This window comes from Tursiops truncatus, chromosome 10, assembly GCF_011762595.2.
Source record: "Tursiops truncatus isolate mTurTru1 chromosome 10, mTurTru1.mat.Y, whole genome shotgun sequence".
Classification (NCBI taxonomy): domain Eukaryota; kingdom Metazoa; phylum Chordata; class Mammalia; order Artiodactyla; family Delphinidae; genus Tursiops; species Tursiops truncatus.
Genome location: NC_047043.1, coordinates 43,632,236 through 43,648,509, shown reverse-complemented (window position 1 = coordinate 43,648,509; position 16,274 = coordinate 43,632,236). Strand labels below are relative to the sequence as shown.

The 16,274-nt window shown below is 42.3% G+C and overlaps 1 protein-coding gene across 7 annotated transcripts in view; it reads right to left on the bottom strand.

Annotated features, from left to right (window-relative positions):
- The window catches only part of PRIM2 (DNA primase subunit 2), a 279,267-nt gene extending 274,536 nt beyond the window's left edge, over positions 1-4,731 (bottom strand). For 2 of the 7 annotated variants that reach the window (XM_033864500.2, XM_073810922.1), the window contains exons 1-3: positions 3,554-3,572; positions 3,288-3,449; positions 1,368-1,471 (exon numbers count right to left, since the gene is read on the bottom strand). In XM_033864500.2, coding sequence (XP_033720391.1) covers positions 1,368-1,471; positions 3,288-3,441 — 258 coding nt within the window. In that variant the 5' untranslated portion in view covers positions 3,442-3,449; positions 3,554-3,572. Of the gene's footprint in view, positions 1-1,367; positions 1,472-3,287; positions 3,450-3,553; positions 3,573-4,049; positions 4,297-4,637 lie in introns of those variants that run through there. The other 5 variants (XM_019931460.3, XM_019931464.3, XM_019931461.3 and 2 more) reach the window with 4 other exon arrangements.
- Positions 4,732-16,274: the final 11,543 nt, after the last annotated feature.

Below are 16,274 nucleotides of genomic sequence, written 5' to 3'. Positions count from 1 at the left end.
AAACACCACCACTGTTCCAGCTTCTGCCTCTACCTACAAGGTTCTACCCCGCTGATAAATCCGATGATTCTATACAACTCATCTTATTGGTTCTAAGTGTCTGAAATTGTTCCACCATGAAGACAAGAGGTCTAGATTCAGATCTTGGCTGCATCGTTTTCCATCTTATGAGCTTGGGCAAGGTACTAGCCTATCAATATCAGTTTCCTTGTCTATAAAGAGGGATGATGACAGAACCCACCCTCCTAAGACTGCTGTCTGGATTACATGAGTTAATATACATGATGCACTTAGAACAGACTCTGGGACATGGTTAAGAACAATATGAATGTGTGCTATTGTATCATCACCTGCGTATCATGATCATCAGTACTGAGACTCCAGCTTCCCTGGCTGCCAGGGTGGCTGATCTCCACCCCAAGGCAGCTCCTCCTCAATTGCCCTCCCAGACTCCCCCCATTCCACTCCACCTGAATGTTGTATTCCTCACATCCTGGCCTCCATCCTCTTCTCTTCTCACTCAAATGTTTCCCTGGCTGCCTCACCTACTCCTGATGATGCCAACCTTCCTCCTGAATGTGCACCCCCACCCCAGAGGTCCCCAAGTCCAGATCCATGTGCACACCCTGCTGGCCTCAGACAGCTCCACAAGTACCTCAAAGTCATGTCGAGAACTAAACTCAGCGTCTTCCCTCTAAAAAGACTTGCCTCCCCTCCTGTATATCATCACCATCCAGCCAGCTGTCTCACCAGAAACCCAGGTGTCATTCAGAACTCTTCTCTCCCTTCTCTCTGCAGTCACTAAGATCTTCCGATTCTACCCTCTCACTATTTCTCCAATCAGTCCTCTTACCTCCATTCAATTCACTCTCGTCATCTCCAAGTTCCTAACTAGTTTTCCCCACCAAAGATGACCCTGTCCATCTGCTGTTGGCAGTCATCTTCCCAAAATAAAAACTGTATCACATCCACCAAGATTCGGTTCCAGCACCACCTCGTCTGGGAAGCCCTCCCAAACCTCCCCAACCTGAGCTAATTCTCTGTGCTCCTGGAGTTCGTCACCCTGTAATGCACAAAGCACATCTGGCAATGTCTGGAGACATGGACTGGGTGGAAGCCAGAGATGCCAGCGAGCCCCCTAAATGCACCAAGGAATCATCAGACCCCAAATGTCCACAGTCCCCAGGTCAAGAAACCCTGCAGCACTGTAGTCTGACTGCATGTCAATCACCCATAGTGGACTGTAGGTTCCTTCAGAAGAGTCTTTTTTAAAGCCCTATGCCTAATACAAGACCTTTCCCACAACTGATACCCAGTAAATGAATATACACAAACCAAAGAAACATGTTTTTCCCTCTTTTACTTACTCTGTAGGAAAACTTAAGCTTCCGAAGCTCGGCCTCTAGCTTACTCTGGTACTGCTCACTTCCTTTCACGTAGCTCACACCAAGATTCTCGACTGCTTTTAACACTAGAAAAAATTTTAAAAACAGAAGAAATGAATAAAACATATAAATGCAAGATAATTTTATAAAACTAAATCCAAGACAAATAAAATCTATGGCTACCAATCCCATAATTACTTGTTTATAAAAGATGACAATATTTAAGCTTTATTTTCTGCAAGTACATTATATAAGTTATATATGTTTATCAGAGTATAATCTCCACCATGTACAGAAAATACCCACATCCCACAGCATAATCTCACACTAGGGATTCTCAGCCAGAAGGGAGAGAGGGATGGGAAGCAGATCACTGATGGACTGAGCACCACTGCTCAGTGGTGCAGAAGGATCCCCTCAGAGGGATGCAGAAGTGTGTCTGCATGTACAGCCCTCGTGTGGAGCTGTCTGTGAGGCAGTCGGCTTCCCTGACTCAGCACAGACTCATCAGAAGACAGTTCTTCCCTTCCTGATGAAACAGAGAAGGAGAAGACAGCAGTGAAGAAGCAAACAAGCCACCATGACTAGATGCTACACACTGTCCAAAGGTTCCTGAAGCCTCTGTCAACCCTTCCTCAGATGAATTATTCTGCCATCGGTATGAAAAGAGACATTTTTTAATTCAAGAACGAAAAACTTCTAAAATGAATCCTGAACATAAACTCATGTCCCCCAGGTACCTCCATATTATGGTGTCCCGAACCAAACTCATTCTCTGCCCCTCAATTCCACTCCTCTTCCTGCCACCCCACCTCCATCCGCAGAATTTCTATCCACCAGATCATCCACACTGGAACTTCAGCCACCCCGACCTGTTCCACCACTCCTCATAGCTAAGAGTCACCAAATCCTGTCAATTACACCTCCTAGTATCCCTTCAATCTCTCCCTTCCTGTCACTGCCTTACCATCTCACCTCCTAAGTGCCAAACCCAAGGGACGCTTTTCAATCATCACCTTAATCTCAATGAGGCATATGAAACTGCTAAGCTTCCCAGAACCCATTCTCCCTTGCCTTCACCTTCATTCAACAAACAGGTAATACAGATACTCTGTATTAGCAGTTCTCACCCTGCTCCTCTAAGAATGATTAACAGTATCTCACCTCTACTTCTGATCTTCCCACCAGGATATCGTGGAACATAAACTCTACACATTGCTGTTATTTGTTTCAGTTTACACATAACTTATTTCTTTCTTCCACCAACACACAGAAGTAGGTCCCCAGTAAAACTGCTACATCCTTCTTACACCCCAATATTACACCATATCTTGGCACAAAAATGCCCTTGCTTACCCATACTTCTCCATCTACCCTGAACTTGTCACTGTTCCCTCCAATATGACACTCTGTCTCATGCCTCCAAGCCTTTGTACAGGCCATTATCCCAGCTTGCAAAAACCCTTCACTTCTTCTCTGTTGAGAAATTGCTACTCATTCTTCAAGGTCCAGATCACATTTCAACTTCTCTTAAGAAGTTTTACTTAATCAGACTAGGACAATCACTCCCATCTCTATGTTTCAGTAGCCCTATTAGTTACCCCTACTAGAGCACTTAAAATACTAAACTACAATTATTATTTTGGACATCTGTCTCCATGTACTAGAATACAGCTTCAACGAAAGTGAGAATTACATTATTCAGCTCAAAATCCCTACCACCTAGAATAAAGTGGCACTCAATAAACAGGCACTGTACAAGGAATAAATGAATGAATGGCAAAATCTCAACAGAAAACCCTCAGTAAATATTTGTTGAAGGAAATAAATTACTCTAATTCATTTCCACAAAGTATAAGTGAGGTTCTCAAGAATATATAAATTCTAATTCAAATCACTCACATTTAACTCTATCGATAGCCAAGTTTTCAAATTCTATCAAAGATATGTTTCCAGAAGGCGGCTGCAAGTAAAACTGAAGGCTATGTGGGTAGCAAGCATTCCTCTGGTCATCTGCCAACCTCAGTTTCCTCCGATTTCCTCCAAGAAACTGCATCTTGTTACCTTGGAAGGAAGCACATAAAATGGTTGAAATGATGGAAAATGGAGTTTTAAAAAAATAACTCCACATGTAAAAGGAAAAAAAATTGAGGTTGAAGAGCACGCACGAAGTGTTAACAGTAGTGTCCCTGAGTGATGTCTTCTGTATCCTCCAGACTTTCGACGATACACCTGTAACAATTGTGGGGAGAGGTGTGCGCTGGAAGAGACGCAGGCAGTGGTCCTAGCCTCCTGCAACATCAACGGCAGGTGATGCTGCCTGCTCACTAGAGGTCTGTGTGCCTCCGCCCTTAGGTCTCTGCCGTTCCAAGAGTCAAGATAAGATTTCACAGGGGCAGCAATCCTGAATTCGGAGGAGAGTGCGGGAGATCCCGGCTAGGTAAGAGACTCCATGGGCAGGGTCCAGTTACTCGCTTCCTCCCTTACATCCCCGGGAAACAGACAACAGTCTTTCAGGTCCCGTCTGTCTTAGCTCCTCTCAGGAGCGTCCACAGGTGCCCAGTGACACCCCGCTCCCGCCCTCCCCGCCCCCCACGCAGGGCCGTCTGTCAACCCCGGCACCGGCGGCTCTGTCCGGACAAGCCACCAATACTCGATACCCACCCTCTGCGCCCGTAGCCCCAAAGCGCTCTCCTCCTTCTCTGGACTCGCAAGCCTCAACACCAGGATTACTGTCCGTCCCAAACCCGCGGGGGCTTCTCCTACCTCCAGCCACACCAGACGTGAAAACACACAAACCCCGGCAAGCGCTTTCCCCGGGTGGCGGGAGAGTTCATACAGGACCGGAAGCGGAAGTGGCTGGACCAGCAAACCCGCCCCAGAGGTCCCGCCCACCTGTGCGGCCCCGCGCTTGCTCGGTGGGGCGCTCTGAGGACCGCGGGATTTGTGTCCACTTTGTAAGCTGCAGTTCCTGTGCATGGAGCCGCGCTGTCTGGGGCGGCGGGCGGAGAGCGGGCCCGGTACTGGCTCCCCGCTAGGGACTCTGGGTAATCTCTGAGGGCCCCGGCCTTAGGCTGCACGGCCCGCGTCTTACAGATGAGGAGGCAGACTCTAGGTCATCTACGTACAATGCCTAGGCCATCTACGTACAATGCCTAGGCCATCTACTTACAATGCCTAGTCGGGTTTTCTCCTAGACTGCAGGCCCTCCCCTGGGGAAAGATTTACGTCCAGTGCACCCCCTACACACACCTGGTACAGGGCGCCCACAGAAGATCTGCAGTGAAGTAGAGCGCATTTATCATGCACACGTGCACCCAGAAATCGCTCGGCGTCTAAAGTAGAGCAAGCCCAGAGGGGCATAGCGGCGAGCACGTGCAGAGCGCTGCAGAGAAGGTGCCCTAGGGCTGCGGACCCGGAGCCACACCCCGGCTCCCGACTGCAGGCCGCAAGGTTTTCAGAGCTGGAAATAAACTTCGCCTGTGGCCTCCAGGAGGCGTGTCTCGCTTACAAAAGTGGCCGCGAGAGGCTCTAGTAAAGATGGGAGGTGAAGAGCCCTCTGAAATGCTCAAGGTTTTAGAGATGAAAACGGCACTGAAATAGCGTTAATCTTCAGAGCACTTACCCAGCATGGACCAAACTGTGGCTGGCACTGACCTTGTACCAGGACGTGTTCTAAGTGACTTACACATAAGTTCATTTTATTTCCATAACCATTTAAGGTAGGTTCTGTTATTAACCCGCTTTACAGATAAGGAAACGGTGCAACAGAGAAATTAAGTGACTTCAAAGATCGCATAGTAAATGGCAGAGACTGGTTCAAAGTCTGGGAGACATGCCAAGCACCACAGTGCTAACCACCACACTGTACCAATTCCACTAATATATCAGCGCCTCCCCTTAATTCCTTATTCAACACATAACTAACATCACCTGGCCTGAAAAAGACACCTGAAGCGTAAGAACTGCCTGAAGAAACCTGGAGCACAGACCATAAGAACATTTATATGAATGTTTAGCTGATCTCTGGATAGGGAAGGAATTTAAATATAACAACTTACAAAGAAAAATACCTAAAGACTTGACTATACAAATATAAAATTGTGCATCTAAAAAAAAATCGCAAAAATTTTTGCAGTCATAACAATATGGGAAAAGTTCACTATAAATATAACATCAGGGACTTCTCTGGTGGTCCAGTGGTTAAGAATGAACCTTCTAATGGGGGGGACGCAGGTTCGATCCCTGGTGGGGGAACTAAGATCCCACATGCCGCAGGGTAACTAAGCCGGGTGGGCTCTAGAGCCCACGCTGCAACTATTGAGCCCACATCACAATTAGAGAGAAGCCCGCCCGCCCCGCCTGCCGCAGCTAAGACCCGATGCAGCCAAATAAATAAATAAATAAATATTTTAAAAATTAAAATTAAAAAATAAATAAAAATAATATCAAAAAGGCTAATACCATCAAGATGTAAAGAACTTATGTAAATTAACTGGGGAAAAAATCATAAGATACAAATGGAAAAAGAATAGCAATAGATAATTCATAGACAAAGCAACTAATGGTAAAGTGTGAAAAAATGTTTATCACTGGCAGCAAAGAAAATTTCCCCTACAAAACTGGCAAAGATTTTACAATGAAAATACTCAGTATCGGGCAAAGCACAATATGATGGGCTCACATAGGAATTGACTGCCGTGCTACAATTGTGGAGTATACTGTAGTTATATGTATTATGAGCCCTAAAAGAATTCATACAGTTTGACCAAAGTATTTCACTTACATGAATCTGTCCAGAAATAGACACAAAAATTTGTGTCCAAGGAACGTCATTGCACCATTATAAGGATGAAAACCCAGGAAAATAAATAAATGATGGTATGTTCATATCATGAGACATTACACAGACTTTTTAAATATATATGTTTTTGAACAATATTGACCTGGGAAAATGTTCAGGATGCTATGAAGTTAACAGAGCAGAATACGTAAAATCACATATGCCAGATGATCCCAATTTTGCAAGAACATAGCATTACAATTTTCTGCAGCATTTCTGACTACTACCAATAGGCTGCCCTCTGCAACTCCTATCCTCGTCTTACAATCCAGGCATGTGTTATCCGTTGCAATCAGAATTTTATGTGCAAGACCGCCCCTCTGTGCTAGTCTTGTTTTGTTTGTTTGTTTGTTTGTTTTGTTTTTGCCACATGCGGGCCTGTCACTGCTGTGGCCTCTCCCGCTGCGGAGCACAGGCTCCGGACGCGCAGGCTCAGCGGCCATGGCTCACGGGCCCAGCCACTCCGCGGCACGCGGGATCCTCCCGGACCGGGGCACGAACCCGTGTCCCCTGCACTGGCAGGCGGACTCCCAATCACTGCGCCACCAGGGAAGCCCTAGTCTTGTTTTTATTTCACTTTTCTTGGCTTCATCTTTGGCCTGGTCTTAAACTGGCCCTCTTTTAACTTAAGTGTCAATGCCCCTTTTTCTGCAATAGGTGATATTAAATACTTCTTTGGACAATTTAAAAAATTAGTCTATTGCAAACAGAAAATTGCTTACATAAGTGGGAACTAAGACACCGGCAATGGAACATTTGATGGTATTTTTAAAGTTCTATTTTAATTTTATATAAAGTTCTATATTAATTTTAATTCAAGAAACATTTGAAAGCTTCCCACAGCATGGCCCCAGGATTCGATGACTTTCTTGCCTATGGCTGCCCCCAGTTTATAAGCTGAACTACCAGCTCTTCCCCAAAGAAGACCTTGCATTCCCTACCCGTGTCTCTTTGTGGTGATCTCCCCGCTTCAGGAGCCCTAACCTTCCCTCCCTGTCCTTCAGCACTTCAGTTGTCAAATACTACCTTCCTCTGTCCTGCTGAGCCTTTGCTTATGCCGCCTGGTTTAAACCCCCAGTAATTCCGAGTTGTATAATTCCTTCTCCAGCTCTACCCCTCTACTATAGAAGGTCTTCATCTTTGGGGAACAGGAACCGCTGAATGATTTAATGAATGCACTCCTCAGAAAAATGCACCTACACACCAACTTTGTTCACTCTTTCAAAAGGTTTGTGAACACATGTGTGGCTGACTGTGTAGCACTACCAGATTTTCAGCTCTTTTGGGACAGGCCCCTTTTTCTGTCTTTGTGATCCCTAAAGTGCCTACCAGAGCATCTTCCAAATTAAAAGATGAGGTAATTAATGTCATTTTATGACATTTCAGAGAGAGCTGGAAAAAATATGCTCACGTTTCACATTACCAACAGCTTACTAAACATGTCACGTAAGAGCTGCCTTTTCACAGTGTTAAAGATGCTTTAAGCTTCAGAGTACAAAATAGCCTGTGTCTGTTCCAACTGGTTTAGCATCTTTATTGTTTTCCCATGCCATGGTTTTTGTCACTATCTCACTGTGGACAGTGTTTTTGGTAATTGCAATACGAATCTATGTATCACAGGATCAATAATGCACAATAATGATACATTTCAGTTAGCCATACTTGGTAAATCACTGTGAGCTCTTCCTGTGTTTATTTCACCAACCAAATGGATTGACCCAATGCTCAGCTCTGGCAACTGTGGTGAATATAAATTACAGACCCCAACCTCACAATCAGGGAGAAGAAAACACATATAAACATATAACCTTTACTTCCACTAGACCATAACCATCCCCAAAACAGGGACTACTGTGTCATTCACCTTTGTAACCCTGGTGTCTGTGTCATTCATCTTTATAACCCTCCATGGGCCCTCAACAAATATTTATTATCCTGAGATGATGTAAATATGAGAGATGTATGAAAAAATTGATGTGTTCAGCTGGATATTCAACAGATGGTTTGAATCAAATGGGATTCCAACCTATAAAACTTCAAGTCCTCATCTGAAAACTTTGTACACATTCCTTCCAGAATGACTTGGCTCCCTAGTCTAGCCTGCAATAAAGCACAGAGTACCTTGTCTGATGGAATTTCCATGAATCATCACTGCTCAATTCATTGCCTGCCCTGGGCATTACCCAGCTGCTGACAGGCTGTCCCACAGAGCTTTCACCCTTACGACTCCATCTCCAGGGTTCTGTCCTGTCGTATGTCACCCTTACAGCTGAGATTTTAGTTGCCATGCTTGGTGAATCAAAGCGAATGTTCATTCTTTCCCTGTGCAGGTTGTGTTGCCCTAAAAACCAAAGGCCTGGTAAGTTTCTTTACCCAGTAAGGATGCTATAAACTCTGGGTCCTTTCAGCTCCACTTGCCATGGAAAGCAGAGGAACAGGAGGCATTCCCAGCAGGACAGCTGACCCATAAAAGTTAATGCACACTTAGCCAGACATAGGTTGTGAGGTCGGGGTCTGTAATTTATATGTATCTTGGTTGCCAGGGCTAAGCATTGTATCAATCCAGCCTTTTCCATCCTGGTCCCTCCACCCTTTCCATTTCACTGTCCAGCTTTGAGACGAAACCTAAAGCCTCTTTCTTTCTCCCTTTGTTTCAGATTGCTTTTATTAGCCTAGCATCAAGAAGCAAGAAAACTAAAGAAAAAACATATCTTAAAAGAAAGTACACAGAGGGCAGGTTACCCTTCCATATATCAACAGTGCATGATTTGTTTCAGAAATACTAACAGAGCACCTGCTAAGTGCCAGGCAATGTTTTCTCTGCTGGGAATACAAGAGTGATGAAACAGCCAAAATCCCTGCCCTCATAAACCTTATATTCTAGTGGGAAAGAGAAATAATAAACAAGAGAATTGTACACGTTGCTATGTTAAATAAGAAATTCTAAGCTGGAAAATAAAGCAGAGGAAGAGGATATTAAGTTTTTGGAGGAGGCATTAAATTTTAGAAAGGGTAGCCAGGAAATGCTAGCTAAGAATGTGACCAGGAAGGAGAGACCAGAAGAAAATTAGGGATTTAGTCATGCGTATCTTTAAGAGAATAGCATTTCAGGCAGATGGAAAGCTTGTCATAACTCCATTGTATTTAAGACAATGTGATATTGGTATAGGGATAGACAAATCAACCATTGAAACAGAACAGAGAACCCAGAAATGGTCCAACACCTATGAAGAAACCGGGCATCTGACAGGTCCACTGTACAAATCAATGGAGAAAAGATGGACAGTTCTAAATGGTGCTGGAACAGTTGGCTATGGGGGGAAATTATACTTCCTACCTCCCTCTGTACACAAAAATCAATTCCAGATGCTTTAATGACTTAACTGTGAATGACAAAGCTAAGAATTTAGAACAAGTATATAGATAGTCTTGATGTAGCAAAGAATTTCCTTTTTCTTTTTTTCTTTTTTTTGGCCGAGCCACTTGGCTTTTGGGAGGATCTTAGTCCTCCCACCAGGCATTGAACCTGGGCCCTCAGCAGTGAGTCCTAACCACTGGACAGCCAGGGAATTCCCAGCAAAGATTTTCTTAAACAAATCATTAAGAAAAAGCACCAGCAGTTAGGGAGATGGATGGTGGTGATCGTTGCATAACGATGCCACTGCATTGTACATTTTAAAACAGTAAATTTTGTGTTATGTATATCTTAACACAATTTCTTTTTAAAAAGCACAAGCACAAAAGAAAGATTGATAATATTAACTACACTAAAATTAAGAACTTAACTTTAAAAATACATAAACATACATTTTTTAAAGCATCTGCAAGTTGGGAAAAGAAAGTTGTAAGAAATAATTAACATAAGAGTTAGTATCCAACTATAATCAATAAGAGAAAAGTAAAAACACAGTAGAAAAGAGGGGGGAAAAAAACCTAAACAGATGTTTCACAACAGAGGAAACATAAATGACCAATAAAAGTGTGAAAATATGTTCAACCACATTAGTAATTGAGGAAATGCAAATTAAAACCACAATGAGATAAATATTGTAAGCCCACCAGATGAACAAATATTTTTTAAGTCTGAAAATATTGTGTTGACAAGGAACTCAGATACTGCCAGTAGAAGTGTTAATTGATGAAACTACTTTGAAAATAATTTGACATCTTCTGGCAAATTTGACCCTTTGTCCCAGTATTGTAATTCTACTGTAAGTATACAGTACTTACAGTAGAGAGATTTTTGTACATAGACATCAAAAAACACTGACGAGAATGTTCATAGCAACATCAGGATAAACACTGGTAAGTACCCATCATCAACAAAATGGCAAATAAATTGTAGTCAGTTCACACAGTGGAATATAAAAAACAACAGCAAAACTGAATGAACTACAATTAAACACATCAACGCTGATGAATCTCAAAAAGATAATGTTAACTGAAAAAGCAAGTCATAGGAGAATCCATAGGTGCTGGTATCTTCCACGCCACCCCTCACCCTCCCTCCTGCTCTCTGCTCCTGATTCATGTGAATCGTCCTCTTGTGCCTTCTGCTTCCAGACCTTCTGAAGGCAATTATGAGCCCCAACAGGATGCAGGAAGGAGAGAAGGAAGTGAGACAATGTATCTGTTCCCCTAGCTGCCTTCCCGCAAGGCTGCCTATGTCCCTCCCTCCACACCATAACATGTTGACTTTGGTGAGGCCCTACCTGATTGCGCTATTGACCCTCATGGTTCCCTACCCCCACACCTTCACAAATGGTCTCTGCAAAAAATCATCTTTGAATCAGCCTGTTTTGAGTGTGCCATCTGTCTCTTCTTGGAAGCTGATGGATACATATCAGCATTCATGTGAAAGCTTAAAAAAAGTGAAATAATATATTGTTCAGGGATCCATACTGCAGGTGGAAATTGTCAAAAACGCAAGAGAGAAATTAACACCAAATTCAAGATAGTAGTTGACTCTGGGGGGAGGGAGAGGATGCACCGTTGGGGGCACATGGGCCTTCAAAGGTTCTGGTATGGTTCTGGGACTTATGCTCAATACTGGGCACACGAACATTCCTTTTAATATTCTTCTTCAAGCAGTACATATATGTAGAGTGGACATCTAAAAAGGAAAAGGGACAGCCCAAGAAATAGGAGAGCACAGTCAGTCATCCTCCTCGTGGGATCCCATTGGGAGTACAGTAGTTTTCATTCTTATTTCCTGCTCTCTCCACCCCACACCTCATCCCCACTTCCTATCCCTCCAAACCCGTAAGTTCTCTCCCTTCTCTCTTATTAGCCCCAAGACAGGGCTGACGTGGCAGGAGGGACTGAGGTTTCAGAGCAGCGACCATTGAAGGCCTGATGTGGGTTTCCTGCAGACAACCATTCACACCTGATATCCCTTGTCTTCTGTCCAGGGTCCTGGCACCAGGTGCTCACCCTGGCAACACAGGTCCTCCTCCTGCCTACCTGTCTCTGAACTGCTCAGGTGCCCACATCCAGAGTCCTTTTCACTGAGAGTCACCAGCCTTGCCTAAATTCTCACCCCTACTTGCTAGTGTAACTCACTCTTTCCTGTAATGACCTGGGAGGGGGATTGCCTGAGCCCCCCAAGCAGCTCGTCCTGCCAGGAGCTTCTCAGCATCTGGACACAACTGCAGGGGGCAGGAGAGGTAGATTACTAGTCTGACCCTCTCACTTGGGGTAGCATCGTGTGGCCAGAGCACAGAATCCTGAATCGGGGCCTGGGATGGAAGGAAGAGAAATGGGATGGGAACTATATGGGGTCTAATCTAACACCTCTGCTTCGAGTTTATCTGTCTGGTAAGTGTGGCGGCTTGCGGGACATGGGCATGAAATGAACTCACAATGAACACAGTATCCAGTAAAGCTGTTCACTCTTGGTGCTGTTTATACAAACAGGAGACTAACAGAGAGCACAGAAAAAGATGTGACCTTGGTTTAGCCACATGGAAGTGTTTTCAGTACTGGTATTTATAAGCTCCACTTACCAGTTATGGATAATTACTTATGGACCATAACTTTAGGCATTTGATTACTCTGTGTCAGATTAATTTTTTGGCAGAATTTATTTTATCACAGTACTTATTATTCATGCCAGCTCACAGCATCCAAAGACAAGAAATACTTATTTTAGGTCAGCACACAACCCAATTTGGAGCCTAACAATTTAGTATTATTTTTCTTCCCCTATTTAAATTTAAGCTGATTGGAATCCCTGTGCTAGACCCATCTACTTAGAATCATCTTTTGGTATTAAAAGGAATGTAGTTGAAGGAAGGGGGATAAGAAAAGAACCTAAATAATCAAGGAACTCACCTCAGACACAATTTTGTCTTATGCTTTATAACTGATGTCATTTTCAATGTACTGTCTATTCAATAAGCTAAATATGAACTTCTGAAGTGAATTGGTTATTTTACATGAATTCAACTAGGTCTTGGCAACATCCATTGTTCTTTGGGCCCAAGCTCTTCTGAATATATGAATTTTTAATATGAGACTGATGATTAGACCATGAGCTCCTCAAGGCCAAGCTGACCAGCTCCCGGCACACAGCAGAGATTCCAGAGTGTCTGCTGAACTGAATTGAACTCTTCTGTATTTATTCCTGATTCCAGATGGGCTCTCATATGCCTTATGATGTAATTGTTCACAGGAGATGTGTTTTCACTCTAGACTTTGGCTTTCCCGTTGAAATTCCTGAACAAAATATTTTCTCTCCATTGGCTGGTTTTTGGAAACTGAAGTAGTTGTAAATATGATCCTGCTGTGATACCAAGATTTAATTCCACCTTGACAGGCTGACTGATAATCATGTCCAAAAGTTAGCCTCCTCAGCTAGAAAATGATTTTAACATTTCAGAAAATGGAAATGTAAAAATAAAAATAAATCTGCCTTTACTCTGACTAATCTAGACACTTGAGGAGAAATGCTCAGGGTTATCCTCAGTGAGAAAATAGAAGGGGCCTACCTGACACACGTGTGATCACCTCATCTGCATTTTCTTCTCTTTGAGCAACAAAACAATCTGTCAGTCAAGGGCCCATGGGGTAAAAACTTCATCCATCTACAGGGAACATGGTTATTTCTTATGAGGTTAATATTTCAGTGTCGGTGCCCCAGAAGCAGTGTGGTGTGTACTTGGGACCCAGAATTGTCTTCTCACTTACTGCTCTCTTTCCAGCCTCTCTGCCCCACAAGGTGCCAGACAAAGGCTTCAGCCTCTTCCTCAGGGACACTCACCACCACTTCCTCCTCACCCGACCCCCACACACATTCAGGCAACAAAGGCTATGCTCAGAACCAAGGTCAGTGTTTCCCAGAGTACATTTATGAAGGAATTAGGTTATTTTGTCCTTTCTACAGGGGAGTGATAGGAGCAGCTGTTTTCCTGGAAACTCAGTTTAATGACCTTCACCGTGGGAATTTTCTGTCTGCTATGTAGACTTAATCCGATCTTTTTTATGTTATATTAACTCCAGACTTTTCCAATATATTTGTTTCCTAACAATCAGAGTATGGGCATTTGTGGAACACATTATCGTTATCACAGCAATTTCATTTACATGATCTAACCCACGATTTCTCAAACCAATTGAATTTCTGGGGTCCTTTCGTTCAAATATAATTTCCATTTTTTTTCTTTCCATTTTCTCCTTACATTTTTTTATGATAAGTATTAGGTGAGCTGACGCAGGTTGTGAAAGAATTCATAGAAATATTAGCAAGGGAAGAAAAGAAAGTTTTTATTCACTTTCCAAGGGAGGAAAGGGGCCAGACGCATAGAATGGCATTGGCACTTGAAGGGTGGGGGTTTGAGTCTTTTATTGGGCTTCAAAGGGCAAGGTGCAGGAAAAGGGGGTGGGTTTATGTCTATTCTGGTCCACAGCAGTACCCGGGGCTGGCTGTGTCTCTATAGGGTGTGCTTTTTGGAGAATAGACCTGCAGTCTTCTGTAATTTTCCAGTTCTTGGGTGTCTGAAGAGACATAATAGGGGTCCTTGACAGGTGTTACTCCATTTTGAATCATGTTAGATGGGTTTACAATAAGCTTTAAAGGACTTTTTTTAAAGCATATTCTGAGTCATCTGGAAACCTGTGTTATTTCCAAATATGCCCTCAGTCCAGCCATTGCTTGTGACATCAATCCTGTTGGTGTCATGTGATCATCTGAAATGACACAGTTTGGCTTGCCATGTACAGTCAGCCCTCCATATCCATGGTTCTATATCCTTGGATTCAACAAACTGAGGATGGAAAATATTTGGGGGGAGAATTTTCCAGAAAGTTCCAAAATGCAAAACTTGAATTTGTCACATGCTGACAACTATTTACATAGCATTTCCATTGTATTAGTTATTATAAGTAATCTAGAGATGATTTAAAGTATATGGGAGGATGTGCACAGGTTATATGCAAATATCACACCCTTTTATACAAGGAACTTGAGCATGCTCGGACTTTGGTATCCACTGGGGGTCCTGGAACCAGCCCTCCACGGATACAGAGGGATGACTGTATTGGTAAGTGTGTCCAGCTGCTCTTCGATTATTAGCAGCTTCTAAAGTCAAAATACAATTCATCACCCTGCATCATCATTGTTCTTAATTTAGATTTTTATCAACAGTTATACAGACAAAACTAGCTTCTGTCTTGCAGTCATTATTTGCAATTGCAAGATATTCTCACGAAAAAGCCTTTAGTTTCTTAAGATATTCAACAAGTCGAGGTTTAGTTTGATATTGTGAAAACAAACCAGTGTAGAAAAGTCAACTACTATTGAAAGCATAATAGAGGTGAACTTAAACATGAAGAGGATTCATTGGTGCCAAATAAGGTAAATGGTACTTTAGTTCACTGAACAAAGGAAGATTTCACAGCATTTGGAATAGAGATTTGTGGTGAGACACTTGGGTTTTCACAGGGTTTATAATTCAAAAGACACTTAGTGATTCCAAAGAACACACCCTGCTCCTCCAGCCAGTGCTCCATCAGTATTGCAAGTAGAAGTATTGCTCTGATTTGGCCTTTGTACGGATCAACTGCAGCAGTGTATACGCAATATATAGAAAAGTCAATCTACAATGACATAGCAAACTTATGCTTACCAAAGGGGAAAAGGGGGCGGGGGAGGGATAAATTAGGAGTTTGGGATTAACATAATTACAAAATAGATAACCAACAAGGACCTACTGTATAGCGCAGGGAACTCTACTCAATATTTTGTAATAACCTATAAGGGAAAAGAATCTGAAAAAATATATACTTATATGTGTAACTGAATCACCTAGCTGTATACCTGAAAGTAACACAACATTGTAAATCAACTATACTTCAATTAAAAAAAAAAGAAAGAAAGAAAGAAAAAGAAAAGTCAATCTATGATGAAGGATGTTCAGTTGGTTGTACTTCTAAATTTTTCTCTCTTGCATTTTGCGGTGAACAATTAACTTGATCAGTCCTCCAAACAATTGTAGTGACTAAAAACAAACTCATTTTTAAAAAATAAATAAATAACCAACTATGGTAATGACAATGATTCAGATGATGATCCACTGTGCTCAAAATAAAAATCATCTAGTAAAAATGTGACAAAATCTTTCTATCATTAACCTTATCATATGCTCTTTAATTTTCACAAAACCTTATCCAGCAAATTAAATTATTATTGTTCATTGGAATTCTATCAGCTTTACAATTTTGTTTGTGTCTAACATGTAAATGTATTTAGGTTTTTCGGGGGTATCTTAGCTATGCACATATAAAAACTATCGTAACAAGAACAATGACATCAAAATGGTATACATCAACTCTGGGTATCCTCAAAAATTTTCTTCCTCTTAAGGGCTTCTTTATATCACTCAAGTTCGAGAAATCTAGCCTAATCATAAATTAGATTAACAGTAAGCCTTTTGATTTATGCTACTTGGGATAACTTTCCCACAGTGATTTAAAACAATTTTCAACAAATTTAGAAATGTAAAATCAATTTAAATTTAAAATTTTTTAAATCTTAAAAGTCAGTTATT